This window comes from Thermomyces lanuginosus (assembly GCF_041956635.1).
Source record: "Thermomyces lanuginosus strain ATCC 200065 unplaced genomic scaffold VTN49scaffold_16, whole genome shotgun sequence".
In the NCBI taxonomy this organism is placed as follows: Eukaryota; Fungi; Ascomycota; class Eurotiomycetes; order Eurotiales; family Trichocomaceae; genus Thermomyces; species Thermomyces lanuginosus.
This window is the reverse complement of record NW_027192350.1, coordinates 168,725-182,802: the sequence shown is the minus strand read 5'-3', so window position 1 is coordinate 182,802 and position 14,078 is coordinate 168,725. Positions and strand designations below refer to the sequence as shown.

The 14,078-nt window shown below is 53.7% G+C and overlaps 7 protein-coding genes across 7 annotated transcripts; 3 read left to right on the top strand and 4 right to left on the bottom strand.

Moving 5' to 3' along the window:
* Positions 1-16: 16 nt before the first annotated feature.
* Positions 17-1,093, bottom strand: VTN49DRAFT_446 (uncharacterized protein; the record flags this gene model as incomplete). The annotated part of the gene is made up of 1 exon (XM_069412408.1): positions 17-1,093. The coding sequence occupies one exon, from the start codon at positions 1,091-1,093 to the stop codon at positions 17-19; it is 1,077 nt and encodes a 358-aa protein (XP_069271349.1).
* Positions 1,094-1,455: 362 nt separating this feature from the next.
* Positions 1,456-1,788, bottom strand: VTN49DRAFT_445 (uncharacterized protein; the record flags this gene model as incomplete). The annotated part of the gene is made up of 1 exon (XM_069412397.1): positions 1,456-1,788. One exon carries the CDS (start codon positions 1,786-1,788, stop codon positions 1,456-1,458), a length of 333 nt encoding a protein of 110 aa, XP_069271348.1.
* A 211-nt stretch (positions 1,789-1,999) lies between these two features.
* VTN49DRAFT_444 (uncharacterized protein) lies at positions 2,000-3,867 on the top strand (the record flags this gene model as incomplete). Its single annotated transcript, XM_069412386.1, has 5 exons — positions 2,000-2,130; positions 2,179-2,987; positions 3,043-3,100; positions 3,146-3,371; positions 3,430-3,867. 5 exons carry the CDS (start codon positions 2,000-2,002, stop codon positions 3,865-3,867), a joined length of 1,662 nt encoding a protein of 553 aa, XP_069271347.1.
* Positions 3,868-4,252: 385 nt separating this feature from the next.
* VTN49DRAFT_443 (uncharacterized protein) lies at positions 4,253-5,296 on the bottom strand (the record flags this gene model as incomplete). Its single annotated transcript, XM_069412375.1, has 1 exon — positions 4,253-5,296. The coding sequence occupies one exon, from the start codon at positions 5,294-5,296 to the stop codon at positions 4,253-4,255; it is 1,044 nt and encodes a 347-aa protein (XP_069271346.1).
* A 344-nt stretch (positions 5,297-5,640) lies between these two features.
* Positions 5,641-6,155, top strand: VTN49DRAFT_442 (uncharacterized protein; the record flags this gene model as incomplete). Its single annotated transcript, XM_069412364.1, has 3 exons — positions 5,641-5,755; positions 5,818-5,962; positions 6,017-6,155. The coding sequence occupies 3 exons, from the start codon at positions 5,641-5,643 to the stop codon at positions 6,153-6,155; spliced, it is 399 nt and encodes a 132-aa protein (XP_069271345.1).
* Positions 6,156-6,280: 125 nt separating this feature from the next.
* On the bottom strand, positions 6,281-7,346 carry VTN49DRAFT_441 (uncharacterized protein; the record flags this gene model as incomplete). The annotated part of the gene is made up of 10 exons (XM_069412353.1): positions 6,281-6,316; positions 6,372-6,425; positions 6,473-6,523; positions 6,576-6,759; positions 6,810-6,894; positions 6,942-7,011; positions 7,063-7,081; positions 7,138-7,161; positions 7,214-7,272; positions 7,326-7,346. The coding sequence occupies 10 exons, from the start codon at positions 7,344-7,346 to the stop codon at positions 6,281-6,283; spliced, it is 603 nt and encodes a 200-aa protein (XP_069271344.1).
* A 456-nt stretch (positions 7,347-7,802) lies between these two features.
* On the top strand, positions 7,803-13,820 carry VTN49DRAFT_440 (uncharacterized protein; the record flags this gene model as incomplete). The annotated part of the gene is made up of 1 exon (XM_069412342.1): positions 7,803-13,820. One exon carries the CDS (start codon positions 7,803-7,805, stop codon positions 13,818-13,820), a length of 6,018 nt encoding a protein of 2,005 aa, XP_069271343.1.
* Between the last annotated feature and the right edge of the window lie 258 nt (positions 13,821-14,078).

Sequence of the window (14,078 nt, the reverse complement as noted above, 5' to 3'; positions counted from 1 at the left end):
GTCTATCCCCGAACCATCAGATGGTGAACACCTGAGGTGGATTACGCAGCTCGCCCGAGCTTCGGTACATACAAGCGGCATTAACCATCCACCCACTCCCACGATACGATCCACCCCAGATACGAGCCCAGATGATCCCAACAACGCCGTAGAAGACTACGCGCACGGCATCGAGCCAACTGCGTGGGCTGATCAGATCCTGAAACGCCCCAAGCCAGACGGGCCCGCGGCGCCGTGACGCACGCAGACAGAGCCGTTCCCACGCCTCCTGCGCTTCGTCCCAAAATACTGGCTCGGAGCCGTAGGCCGCGTGTACATGGCCAAAGATATGTAAAACGGGACGTACCCGCCACACCTCTGACAGTAAGAACGGGCACCCAACGCCAAAGTTCGGCCCGAGATCACGGTGTGCAAATGGCGGCGTGTGCGTCACCAACACATCTGTCTCAATTGGGATCGTGCCGGACCATGCGTCTTGTTCCGGCGGATACGTAAATGCATGCTCTGGCCCCAGCGGCATCGCCTCGGGGATTTGGGGTGCGCCGTAAATGTTCAGCGTGCGTGACGACTCTCCCGGACCGGAGCCGGGAAATGTGAGAGACACCGAGGAATGTTGCAGGTAATGAACATTATCCCCCCAGTCAATGCGCCCCAGGTCCGCGTCGTCGTCGAGGGTAACGGATCGTATTGAGGCGGTTGATGCCGAGACGGTGGCTAGCGAGTGATCACGGTCCCGGTCTTCCTCACGCCGCGAACGCACGTCAAAGAAACTGTCGTGGTTGCCGGAGACGACTACTTTATGGCGGTGTGGCAGGCTCTTCAGCCAGTTGATCGTCTCCTGGATCTCGCGCACACTGCCGTCGTTGGACAGGTCGCCGGCGTGCACCAGCAGGTCCCCCTCGGGCACGTCCTCCCATCGCAAAGTATGCGTGTCGGATATACAGACCACGCGGATGGGCGTCCGATGTGGCGGGGGCGTATGAGGAGCGCCCCGGAGGCGGAGCAGGAGGACATGGATGGGATGGATGAAGTACGTGAGCGGTGACCGCAGTAACCGGTCCAACAGCGGGCGTTCTTCGTAGGGGTTGACCATGGCGGGGCCTTGACTATGGCTTATGAGCGAAGATATACAGTACGTAAGACTGTGACATTGTCAACAGTGGGCGGGATATCCTCCCAGTCCGCCGCCCTTCTGGTCTGGCATTCGTTGGGGAACAGCTCTGCTGAACATCACCACGAGGGCTCTTGGAATTGAGGGGGTGGCTAACGATGTGCTGTGATTGGCTGGCGAGAAGAACAGCTAAAAATGCTGACTAAGCGCTGTCTCAGTGCTGACTCAGCCAGGTTTGCCAGGCACGTGCTGGTGCCACCCCCGGCCGTCTTCTGGAACTCGCGGATCGAAGAGCTGACGGACGATTCTGTCGATTCCATCGATTCGATCGTTCATTCTGCATATTAGTCGCGTGTCGGCATTCTGGACGAACGCTGTGGGTTGAACGTGCCCCAACGCAGCCATCCTTGCGGGGTACAATCACGATCTGCACTCTGAACCTTGGAGTGATTGCATTGACCAAGCAAAAACGGCCGCCATCCCGCGTCCGGTCGCTCCCGCTTGCTGACGCTGGCGGAGGCTTGGACGTCCTGATTGATGGTTTCAGCAACCCAAGCGTTAGAATCTTTGTCGCTTGGTGTTTCCTTGTGGTGCAGCGGCTGAATTCTCCGAGCGGGCTGCATTTTGGTCTTTGGGCCCCTCCTTGCACTGCGGCCCGCACAACCAGCTGGTTCCATCTAGTCCCTAGACTATCGAGCTCGATCTAGACGTCACCTGGCAACGATCTTGGCCATCTATACCAGCAGCATCCTTTAGACTCTCCTGCTAACAATCAATATTCTACCCAAACCTATCCCCACCCAGGTTCTATCAATCCCCCATTCCCGGCTCTCCGGGAGTTGAAGGGGGACCGGAACTGAAAGAGTCGTCAATCAATCAAGAAAGCAAATGGCGAACGTCGCGTCACCGACCGCCAACGGCAATGGCGGCAAGAAGAGGAGAAAGGGCGATCTGAAGCCCATCGTCACGGGTGAGGGGTTCTCGCTGGCCGAGTCGGGCGGGAGCTCGTTAAATCCAGGGTATGTTTTGACGAGGCTCGAATCCATGGTCATGACCTGACTCTCCAGGGCGTCGGTCGCATCCCCGCTTTCGCATCAGAAACCCGTGTACGAATCTCCATCACGATCACTGTCGTCATCATCCGAGGATGATCTAGAAGCTGCCGCAGATGAAGAAGACTCTGAAGACTACTGCAAGGGTGGATACCACCCGGTGCAGATTGGGGAGACCTACAATAATGGTCGCTATGTGGTCATCCGCAAATTGGGCTGGGGCCACTTCTCGACAGTGTGGTTGTCGCGCGACACTGTCACCGGGAAACATGTCGCATTGAAAGTTGTGCGATCGGCGGCTCATTACACCGAGACCGCCATCGACGAGATCAAGCTTCTTAACCGAATTGTCCAAGCCAAGCCGGACCATCCCGGCCGCAAGCACGTGGTCAGCTTGCTGGACTCTTTCGAGCACAAAGGGCCGAATGGCGTGCACGTCTGTATGGTATTTGAAGTGCTCGGAGAGAATCTACTGGGCCTGATCAAGCGATGGAACCATCGCGGCATTCCGATGCCGCTGGTGAAACAGATCACGAAGCAGGTGTTGCTGGGTCTGGACTACCTGCATCGGGAATGCGGCATCATCCACACGGATCTCAAGCCCGAGAACGTCCTCATCGAGGTCGGTGATGTGGAGCAGATTGTCAAGACTTACGTCAAGGAAGAGCCCAAGAAAGAAGAAAAGGATAACCGCAACGGTCGCCGACGACGGCGCACGCTAATTACCGGCAGCCAACCGTTGCCAAGTCCCTTGAACGCAAGCTTTGGGCACACAGATAAATATGGATCCCACAATAGCTTAAACCATATGGTGAATGATGGAGGTAAGTCCGGTCACCATTCATAAGCGACTCAGCTGACACGGTTGGATCACGCCAGGAGGCAAGGATTCGCTGAACGTTCCAGAGGACGAGAGGCAGCAGCGGGAAAAGACGGCGTATGTCTCACACGGAGAAGGGGAAGCCAAGGCTGATGTTCGTAGGGATCTACTTGAGCGCGAAGTATCCGGAATCTCGCTTGATAAGAAGACCGAGCCACAGAAGCAACAAACCGACATAATTTCCGTCAAGATCGCCGACCTCGGGAATGCCTGCTGGGTTGGGCATCACTTTACCAATGATATTCAGACACGGCAATATCGATCGCCGGAGGTGATTTTGGGTGCGAAATGGGGGGCGAGCACTGACGTATGGAGTATGGCGTGCATGGTAAGACCGAGAACAAATGTAGCGATTCGAAATGGGGCCCGCTGACACCTACATGCAGGTCTTTGAACTGATCACTGGTGATTACCTGTTCGACCCGCAGTCCGGCACTAAATACGGAAAAGACGACGACCACATTGCCCAGATCATTGAATTACTGGGTCACTTCCCTCGCTCTCTCTGTCTGTCCGGAAAATGGTCACAGGAAATCTTCAACCGCAAAGGCGAACTCCGAAACATCCATCGGCTGCGCCATTGGGCGCTACCGGACGTGCTGCGGGAGAAATACCATTTCTCTGTCGAGGAGAGCAAGCAGATCAGCGACTTTTTGCTGCCAATGCTGCATCTGGTTCCGGAGGAACGGGCCAATGCCGGCGGTATGGCCAGTCATGAGTGGCTCAAGGATACACCAGGCATGGACGGCATTGATCTGGGAATTCCGCCGGGGTCTCGGGGCGAGGGCATCGAAGGCTGGGCATGCGAGGTCAAACGGAGGTGATTTCATGATCTTATGCTTTGTTGCCCTTTACTCGGGATGGATGGATGGGATATATTGCGTGCTTGACAAGCTTGATGTTGATCTGATTTCGTTTATGATGACCTACCGGGAGCTATGCCGACGCGGCCTGCCTATGATTTAAGACGGCAATGACGACATTTACAGTGGTTTTGAGTCTCCTCTGGTTACGTTCGTTTGCAGGTATGGATTGGTGTTGGCGACTCTCTAGTTGAATCCTAGGCGTATACGAGACATGATAGAACTTTTGACAGCGAACATCATTCTATAATCACTCGTAATGCCGTACCGTACATACCCAATCGTCCCCTAACGCCGTAACACCGCCCATATATATTCATGACAAAACAGATAATGGAAAAACAAATCATTCATCCATCTGCCAAGCATACTCCAACGCACTCGACCGCTCCTTTCGCACTCTCGCCTGAAACCACTCCTTCTCAAACCCATTCGACCGATCAACGCCATCCCAGCGATGCCCAGGCCTAATCCCGTAGCGATTGGGCGGATAGGGACCTTGATACAGCGGCTTCCCCGTCGCACTCTTCCCCGGGCCACTCTTATTCGTCAAGAACTGCGCCGCTGGATCATTCCATCGCTGCCGCGCACGGAGTTCTGCATTGAGCTCCTCGTCCTCGATTGTGCGGGATAGAGGCATCATCTTCGCCGCCGCGAGTTCTGCCCGTCGCTCTTCGCGCTCCCGTCGCTGGACGTCACCCATGAGAGCCTCCTTTTCGCGCTCGGCTTTAGCTTTCGCTTCCTCGGCGGCGCGGCGCGCTTCGGCGCGTTTCATGGCGACGTTGATGATACGGCCAGAGGCGTCACGGTATATTGTTTCTTGTGTTGGGACTGAACCTTCTTTTTGTTGTCTCTGAAAGGCCTCGACCTCGGCGCGTCGGCGTCGCTCCTGCGCGGCTATCAGCGCGGCGGTTTGTTCGGCCGTCTGAAGGCCTGCGCGTGCACCGGACTCCATGCGTGGTGTGCCGTCGTCCACATCATCCTCGATACCTTCCACGATGGGCGCATTCTCCGCCTCGTCTGCATCCCGTCGTGCGGCGCGCTCTGCTTCTGCGGACGCCAGAACCGCATCCGCTTCGTCCTTGCCTACGTCCTTGCCAGGCTGCACTACCTTCCAGTTTGATTTTTTCGTCTTGCGGAACTCGGCGCTGCGATGCGTAGTGTCGAGCACGTACGGCTCATCGGGGTTCTCTTCGTCAAATTCATTTGCGCTGGTGCGTAGGGAAGGGGGGTCATCGTCGGCGATGATGAGGCCGCTGGGTTGGTCGCCGGATTCTTGCTGTTTGGTCTTTTTGCGTTTCTTTTTGGGACGGCTAGAGGATTGCCCGGGGGGTGCGGGGTCGGCAGTTAGGTAGTTTTTGGCGAGGTAGTCTGCTAATGAGGAGGACATGGTTTTTTGTTCTGGGTCTTGGGTTTGATGGTTGGAGAGTTGAAGCTTGGTGATCATCAGAGGCATTAGCTCTCTAGTCTTGGAAACCGTACCAATCACTTCAGCTCATTCCATGAACCAGTCATTCCTTTTGCTGAGACTCGTATGAAGATTCCGTTAGTTCTAGCTAAAACCATTGAAAGTTTGAATTCTGCTAGATCACCTCTTTTTGTGTTTTTCTTGTCTGCCTACAACAGCATTTCTGTATCCACCCCGCGACGACAGGCGGCCTATTGCAACTCCTCATTCATCATGTCCTAATTCTGACTTCGCTTACCTGTCTCGACAAGAAGAAGAAAGGGAATATGCCTCGAACAGAAGAAGTCGAGTGGTGGTACGCCGCTGTCTACAGCGCTGTCCAACAGATTCCTTATGGCAGGGTCACCACCTACGGCCATATCGCCGAACTCCTAGGCCATCGTACGTACTAGAACGACAATTCTCTGAATATAAAAGCTCATGCTAGAATGTATGTGATGTAGCACGACGAGCGAGACAAGTAGGCATCTGTCTGAAACATCTGCCTTCTCGTCGACCCCACGGTGACGAAGGGGAGGAGGAGGCGTATCATGAGGATAATGTGCCGTGGCAGCGGGTGATTAACTCCAAGGGGATGATTTCGCATCGGTGGGTGATGACTACTACTACTATGATGTTAGATTGGAGGCTGACGTTTGGTAGCGGCCCTGGCAGTGCGGCAAGACAGGCGGAGAGGTTACGCGAGGAAGGAGTCTCAGTGGATGAGGATGCAATGGGAGAGTTTTACATCGATCTGAAAACATACGGATGGTTTCCAGAGGAGTTACCGGAGGAGCCTTAGGCATACGGCGAGTGTATATGGCGTCGTTGAAACTAGACAAAGATTCGATACAAACCCAGCATAGCGATATCAAGAACAGATCTAACGGACATGACAAAAACCACAAACGTCATAGATCGAGTCATTTACATGATGATGCAACAACTGTTCTGTTTCTTGGCCTATAGCACGACATGTCAGTACCTACAACGAAAAGAAGTCGCGATAGGGACGTACCTGCGTGTAGAACATCTTGCTCTGTGCCGACAGGCCATCGCTTTTTGCAACCAGCTATACCCAGTCAGGACAGCACTTTCAGCGAGAGAGGAGATACTCACCGAGTCGATCTTCTCTCCTCGCTCCAGGACACTTTCAATCGTCTTGTGCAGCTGTTCTTCCTTAGCAAGCTCACCCGTCGCAAAGAACGCGGCTCGAACATACCACAATCTTCGTCTCATCCAGCTCCCGCTGGATCTTCATAATGTTATCCGCCTGGCTCGGGTCCTGATATTTGACAATGTAGTCCTTGAGCTGCGGTAGCGGGCACGAGTTCGGCTTGATATTGGGGTCGGAGTATGCCGTCCGCGGGTATTTGGACACAAACTCATCCACAATCTTGCCGAGGCTATTGTATCATTAGCGGGACGGTCCTGCGGCGAATCCGGAAGATCCTACAGTTGATGCGCCACCAGCTGCGGGTAATCCGCATCCGCAACGATGATCGCGGCAATACCCTCTGTGCGGCCAAGAGCATGGAACGCTGCGGCGATCAGCACTGTTTCCTCAACTAGTCCTGTCTACACTCACTGTATGATTTCTCCTCTATGCTCTGTCGCTGACCGGGCTTCGTTCGTTCGGCGACGGTTTTGCAAAAGAGCTGCCCCGCGCATTAGCGTCGGTAGGTCGAGGGGAGGTGGAAGAGACGTGCCATCATGAATTCATTGTAACTATTACTATCAGCTTATACGTTCCAGGGCAGTACTCAAACGCACGTGAAACTCACTTTTCCCGTGTAAACCTCGAGAAGCTGGTCCGCGATTAGCCATTGGTCTCCTGTTCGGCAACACCGTCAACGGTACCTGCTCAGGTCCCTCTCCCCCGTAAGTTCCACCGCTGGCGCGGTGTCATTCCGCAAAACCTATGACGCTGTTAATTCAAGGAGTTGTCACACACCGAAGCGAAAACCCGTACCCCCATGTAGAAGATCTTCATGATGGCGGTGTGGGTGTGAAGCCGACAACGTCGTTAAGTCAAAGGGAAAGTAACAGGGTACCCCTCTGTCGAGATTTTAAGTACTTAGTCACGCGAGTCGTAGAAATCCAAACGTTTAAAGAGTCGCAAGTGACCATCAGAGCTTGAGGAGGCCAGCGCTCCAGTAGTATTGCCGTCGCCGCCTCCGCCGTTTGGACGATTACTGCGCCGAGCTTAGCTTTGGCCGCTTGGACTCGGAGTCGTTGACCCCGTCCCGCCCATGGGTCCACCCCTACAACCCTCCTGCTTATCTGGGTTAGCGGGGAAGGACATTGGTCATGCAAGCCCTAACTCTTTGCCCTAATTTATCGCTGAATTTGGTCACTTCTCTTGCGCTCTGCTGCCTGATATCTGGCCTGGAAATCGAGATCAAATCTTCAGTTGGCAGGTAGCAAGACACGCACGTCGTCAGTCAAAATGGCGGACTTTTCCTCGGCGCAGTCGCAGTGGCTGGAGCAGCTTGCTTCCATGAAAAAAGCCATCGCAGACCTGAACCTGCACGATCGGACAAGTCAAATAGCGACGGACGCAGATTTCGATGTCGAGGACGAATACTCTTATTCCTCCGCCACAGTCGACGACATCTGGGACGTAATCAGCTCCGATGAAGAAAGCGAGGAGGACTTTGACGATATCAACGGAGTGCCCCTCCCACCGGAGCATACCGGTAGCTTTGATTATGGCTGGCTGGTATCAAAGAGTGAGAAACTGGCATCAACAAGGCCTGGGATGACTGGTGAAGAGCTGGCACAGCAGATTGCGGATGTGTTGGCGATGGAGAGCAGCGATGATGAGCTACAAATGGTGCTGGCAGAAGTCGTAGGGTTTGACGACCTCGACTTTGTCATCGAACTCATCGCACACAGGAGCGAGATTCTGTCATCGAAGGCATCAAGGGCTCAGAAGCAACCCGATGGGTCAACTGGCCCTCGGCTGTTGACACGAGCCGAGCGTGAGCAACTTCTTCGTCAGCAAGATTATGAGCATAAACACGCTCCCCTAGCTCCCGCTCAGACTCGGGAGGAGCCCAGGTATCCGCACGTGTATAAGATTTATGACACCCGCAACACCCTTGCTGTCGGGGGCAAAAAGTACGGCTTGCCAGTAGGCAGCAAACAGATTGAAGAACAGCGATATACCGAAGTCATGGTTCCGGCAACGCGCGGCGTCTCGCCCGTTGGCCCGAATCAGAAGCTGGTGCAGATTTCATCGCTGGACGGTCTATGTCGAGGCACGTTCAAAGGTTACAAAACATTGAATCGCATGCAGAGTCTCCTGTACGATGTTGCGTACAAAACTAGCGAGAATATGTTGATTTGCGCACCGACTGGTGCCGGTAAGACTGACGCGGCCATGTTGACGATCTTGAATGCCATATCCAAAAACGTCACACCTAACCCACATGAGGATCCTTCCGCTACGGAGTTCACTGTTCAACTGGACGACTTCAAAATCGTTTATGTCGCACCGATGAAGGCTCTGGCAGCGGAAGTGACAGAGAAGATAGGCAAACGACTTTCCTGGCTCGGTATACAGGTCCGTGAATTGACCGGTGATATGCAGTTGACCAAACGCGAGATTGTAGAGACGCAGATCATCGTGACCACACCTGAGAAATGGGACGTGGTCACTCGGAAGAGCACAGGAGACACCGAGCTGGTTCAAAAAGTTCGTCTCTTAATCATCGACGAAGTTCACATGCTACATGACGAGCGTGGTGCGGTCATCGAGTCACTAGTTGCGCGAACCGAGCGTCAGGTGGAAAGCACCCAGTCGATGATCCGAATCATCGGCCTCTCTGCCACGCTTCCAAATTACACCGACGTTGCCGACTTCCTCAAGGTCAATCGGATGGCTGGGATGTTCTTCTTTGACGCTTCGTTCCGCCCTGTGCCTCTGGAGCAGCACTTCATTGGAGTAAAGGGCAAGCCAAACTCGAAGCAATCGCGCGAAAATCTCGATATTGTCACGTTTGAGAAGGTCAGAGAGATGCTAGAACAAGGCCATCAGGTTATGGTCTTTGTTCATTCGAGAAAGGATACAGTTCTCACGGCACGTACATTCAAACAAATGGCGGCGGAGCAAGGATGTGAAGATCTATTCCTTGCTCAGGACCACCCGGGCTACAGCCAAGCCGTCAAGGACCTGAAAACTGCGCGCGCGCGCGAGCTGCGTGATCTCTTTGCTGCAGGTTTCGGAACCCACCACGCGGGCCTCACGAGATCAGACCGTAATCTCATGGAGCGGCTGTTTTCACAAGGCCTCATCAAAGTTCTGTGCTGCACTGCAACATTAGCATGGGGTGTTAACCTTCCCGCTGCAGCAGTTATTATCAAGGGGACGCAGTTGTACAGCCCCCAAGAGGGTAAATTCGTCGATCTTGGGATTCTGGATGTTCTTCAGATTTTTGGTCGTGCCGGCCGTCCGCAATTTCAGGATACCGGTATCGGGTTCATCTGCACCACCCATGACAAGCTGCACCATTACATCTCTGCAGTGACCTCACAACAACCGATCGAGTCTCGGTTCTCCGAGAAGCTGGTCGATAATCTGAACGCAGAGATCAGTCTTGGCACCGTCACTACTGTGTCAGAAGGAGTGCAATGGCTGGGCTACTCATACCTGTTTGTCCGGATGAAGCGGGAGCCACGAAATTACGGTATTGAATGGGCTGAGATTCGTGATGATCCGATGCTCGTGCAACGACGCCGCAAGCTGATCATTGATGCTGCGCGTGTGCTGCAGAAAAGCCAGATGATCATATTCAATGAACGCACGGAGGAACTCCGTGCAAAGGACGTGGGCAGGATTGCCAGTCAATTTTATGTCCTCCAAACCAGTATCGAAGTGTTCAATGAACTGATGCGCCCTCGGGCGAGTGAGGCGGATGTCTTGCGAATGATCAGCATGAGCGGTGAATTCGACAACATCCAGGCCCGAGAAAATGAATCCAAAGAGCTGGACAGACTGCGCGACGAGGCTGTTCAAACCGAAATTGAGGGTGGTAATGACTCTCCCCATGCAAAGACCAACATCCTCATCCAATCACATATCTCGCGTGCAAAACTGGAGGACTTTGCCTTGGTGTCCGATCTTGGATACGTTGCTCAACAGTCCGCACGTATTTGCCGTGCACTGTTCATGATTGCCCTAAACCGCCGTTGGGGATATCAGTGTCAAGTGCTTTTGTCGCTGTGCAAGTCTATTGAAAAGCAGATCTGGCCATTCCAGCACCCCTTCCACCAATTTGACTTGCCGCAGCCCGTCCTCCGGAACTTGGATGACAAGCTTCCAACTTCGTCAATTGAATCCATGCGAGATATGGAGCCAGCAGAGCTCGGCCAGCTTGTCCACAACAACCGGATGGGGAAAACGCTGTCCAAGCTGCTGGACAACTTCCCTACCTTGGGCGTGGAGGCAGAGATCGCACCTTTGAATCGTGACGTGCTGCGAATCCGGCTGATCCTATATCCGGAGTTTACTTGGAATGACAGACACCATGGCACGTCCGAAGGATACTGGATCTGGGTCGAGAACTCGGATACTTCCGAGATCTATCATCACGAATACTTTATCCTCACCCGGAAAAAGTTGCATGACGACCATGAGCTGAACTTTACCATTCCGTTGTCGGATCCGCTGCCAAGTCAGATATACGTGCGCGCCATTTCTGACCGATGGCTCGGTGCAGAAACGGTTACGCCTGTGTCATTCAAGCATCTAATTCGACCCGATACGGAGAGCGTCTATACCGATCTGCTGGATCTCCAGCCCCTCCCAATAACGGCACTCAAACATCCTGTCCTGGAGGAGATCTATGGGCAAAAATTTCAATATTTCAACCCGATGCAGACACAAATCTTCCATACGTTGTACCATACATCTGCGAATGTTTTGCTCGGATCGCCAACAGGTAGTGGCAAGACTGTCGCTTGTGAGTTGGCAATGTGGTGGGCTTTCCGGGAGAGACCCGGCTCTAAGGTGGTGTACATTGCTCCAATGAAGGCCCTCGTCCGCGAACGAGTTCAGGACTGGCGCAAGCGTCTCACAGGGCCAATGGGTCTAAAGCTTGTCGAATTGACTGGTGACAATACTCCTGACACTCGTACAATCCGCGATGCTGATATCATCGTTACAACTCCCGAGAAATGGGACGGTATCTCCCGCAGTTGGCAGACCAGAGACTACGTGCGGAAGGTGAGCCTGGTGATCATCGACGAGATCCATTTGCTGGGTAGCGATCGTGGCCCCATTCTCGAAATCATCGTTTCTCGGATGAACTACATTGCCTCCCAGTCCAAAGGCTCCGTTCGGTTGATGGGCATGTCAACGGCCTGCGCGAACGCTATGGATCTGGCGAACTGGCTGGGCGTGAAAGAAGGACTCTTCAACTTCCGCCACTCGGTTCGTCCGGTGCCCCTTGAAATCTACATCGACGGTTTCCCCGAGCAGCGTGGCTTCTGCCCGTTGATGCAGTCCATGAACCGTCCCACTTTCCTCGCGATTAAGAACCACTCACCTGATAAGCCAGTGATTGTCTTTGTCGCGTCGCGACGACAGACTCGACTCACTGCGAAGGACTTGATTAACTACTGTGGCATGGAAGACAACCCGCGGCGCTTCGTGCGCATGTCAGAGGACGACTTGCAGCTCAACCTGGCGCGAGTAAAGGACGATGCGCTTCGTGAAGCCCTCAGCTTTGGAATTGGACTGCATCATGCAGGTCTCGTCGAGTCGGACAGACAGTTGGTCGAAGAACTATTTGCGAACAACAAAATTCAGATTCTTGTCGCCACCAGTACCCTTGCTTGGGGTGTCAACCTTCCAGCACATCTCGTTGTCGTCAAAGGAACTCAGTACTACGATGCGAAAATCGAAGGGTACCGCGACATGGATCTCACAGATGTCCTGCAGATGCTCGGTCGAGCCGGTCGTCCTCAGTTCGACACATCCGGAGTTGCGCGCATATTTACTCAAGATTCAAAGAAGGCGTTCTACAAGCATTTCCTTCATACCGGATTCCCGGTCGAATCAACCCTACACAAAGTGCTGGACAACCACTTGGGTGCCGAAATTGCGGCCGGCACGATTGTCACGAAGCAGGATGCTCTTGATTACTTGACATGGACGTTCTTTTTCCGCAGACTGCACAAGAACCCGTCTTACTACGGACTTGAAATCTCAGCAGAGGAACACAACACCATGGCCGCGCGGCAGATCGTAACCGATTTTATGATCGAGTTGGTAGACAACTCGCTCAAGGAGCTTGCCGAGTCCTCCTGCGTAGTCTTTGACTCTGCCACGGGCGATGTCGACCCAACCCCGTTCGGCAAGATCATGAGTTACTACTACTTGTCGCACAAAACGATACGGCATCTCATGGCTCATGCGAAGCGCGACCCCAGCTTCCAGGATGTGCTCAGCTGGATGTGCTCGGCGACTGAATTTGATGAGCTACCTGTGCGACACAACGAAGACCTCATCAACGCCGAGCTCGCGCGCAATCTCCCGCTGTCGGTGGAATCAATGGGCAATCTTCCCATGTGGGATCCGCACGTCAAGGCGTTCCTACTTCTGCAGGCATACATGTCGCACGTCGATCTGCCGATATCCGATTATGTCGGCGACCAGACGTCCGTCCTGGACCAAGGCATCCGAATCATCCAAGCGTCGATCGACGTCCTTGCGGAGCGAGGCTATTTGCCCGCCTGCCGGATGATGATCACCCTGCTGCAGTGCATCAAATCGGCGCAGTGGCCAGAGGACCATCCTCTCTCCATCCTCCCTGGTATCACAAACCCAGAATCGCTCAAAGACAATCCCAACGTCCCAGCTTCGCTCATCGAGCTCGCGTCGCGCCCTTCATCAGCGATCTCAACTATCGCATCCAAGCTGAACCTCACTGGACGGGCCGCAAACGAACTCAACAAGTTCACGCACATGCTCCCAAAGGTCTCCATCGCCGTCTCGGATGTCACACCTCGCGGGATGTCCGTGTCCCTCACGCGCCTCAATGCCCCTTCCAACTCGGAATTCCGGATCTACGCTCCTCACTTCCCCAAGGCTCAAACGGAAGGATTCTTCCTCCTTGTCACGTCAGCTGTGAACGGTGAACTCGTTGCCCTGAAGCGCATGTCCTGGACTCCCGCTTCGACTGCATCTTCTGCACTAGAGTCTTCCTCGTCGTCATCATCCAAGAGGAATCATCGTGCAGGACCGGCGGCTACCGCTAGAGCTACTGTGAAATTCCCGGAGAATGAAGCAGCAGGTACGACCGCGAAGGGCGGTGTTAAGGTTACTATCGTGAGTGATTCATATGTTGGGATGGAATGGAGTGTGCCTGGCGTGGTAGAGGTTCCTGAGGAGAAGGCGCCGGCAGCGGCGAACTCGACCGTGACGGTTGAGCCTTCGCAGCCAGAAAAGCAGGCGGCGTGAAGGAGATTCCTTCCGATGGTGATAGAATGAGTTCCTCAAATTGGAAGAGCTAGTTCGATGAATATGCACATGACGGATCAACCGAGAAGTTCAGTAAATACTATCAAACACAATGAAAGACAAAGAAGTAATTATTAAAAACTGTATAGCATTCAGTTGGCCAGCAACATGACCCTCGTTGAAGCAATTGTCCCAAAGGAATGATGACAAATAAAACATACCTCATTTTACCCACGCCTTGCTCCAAGCAGACAAGCA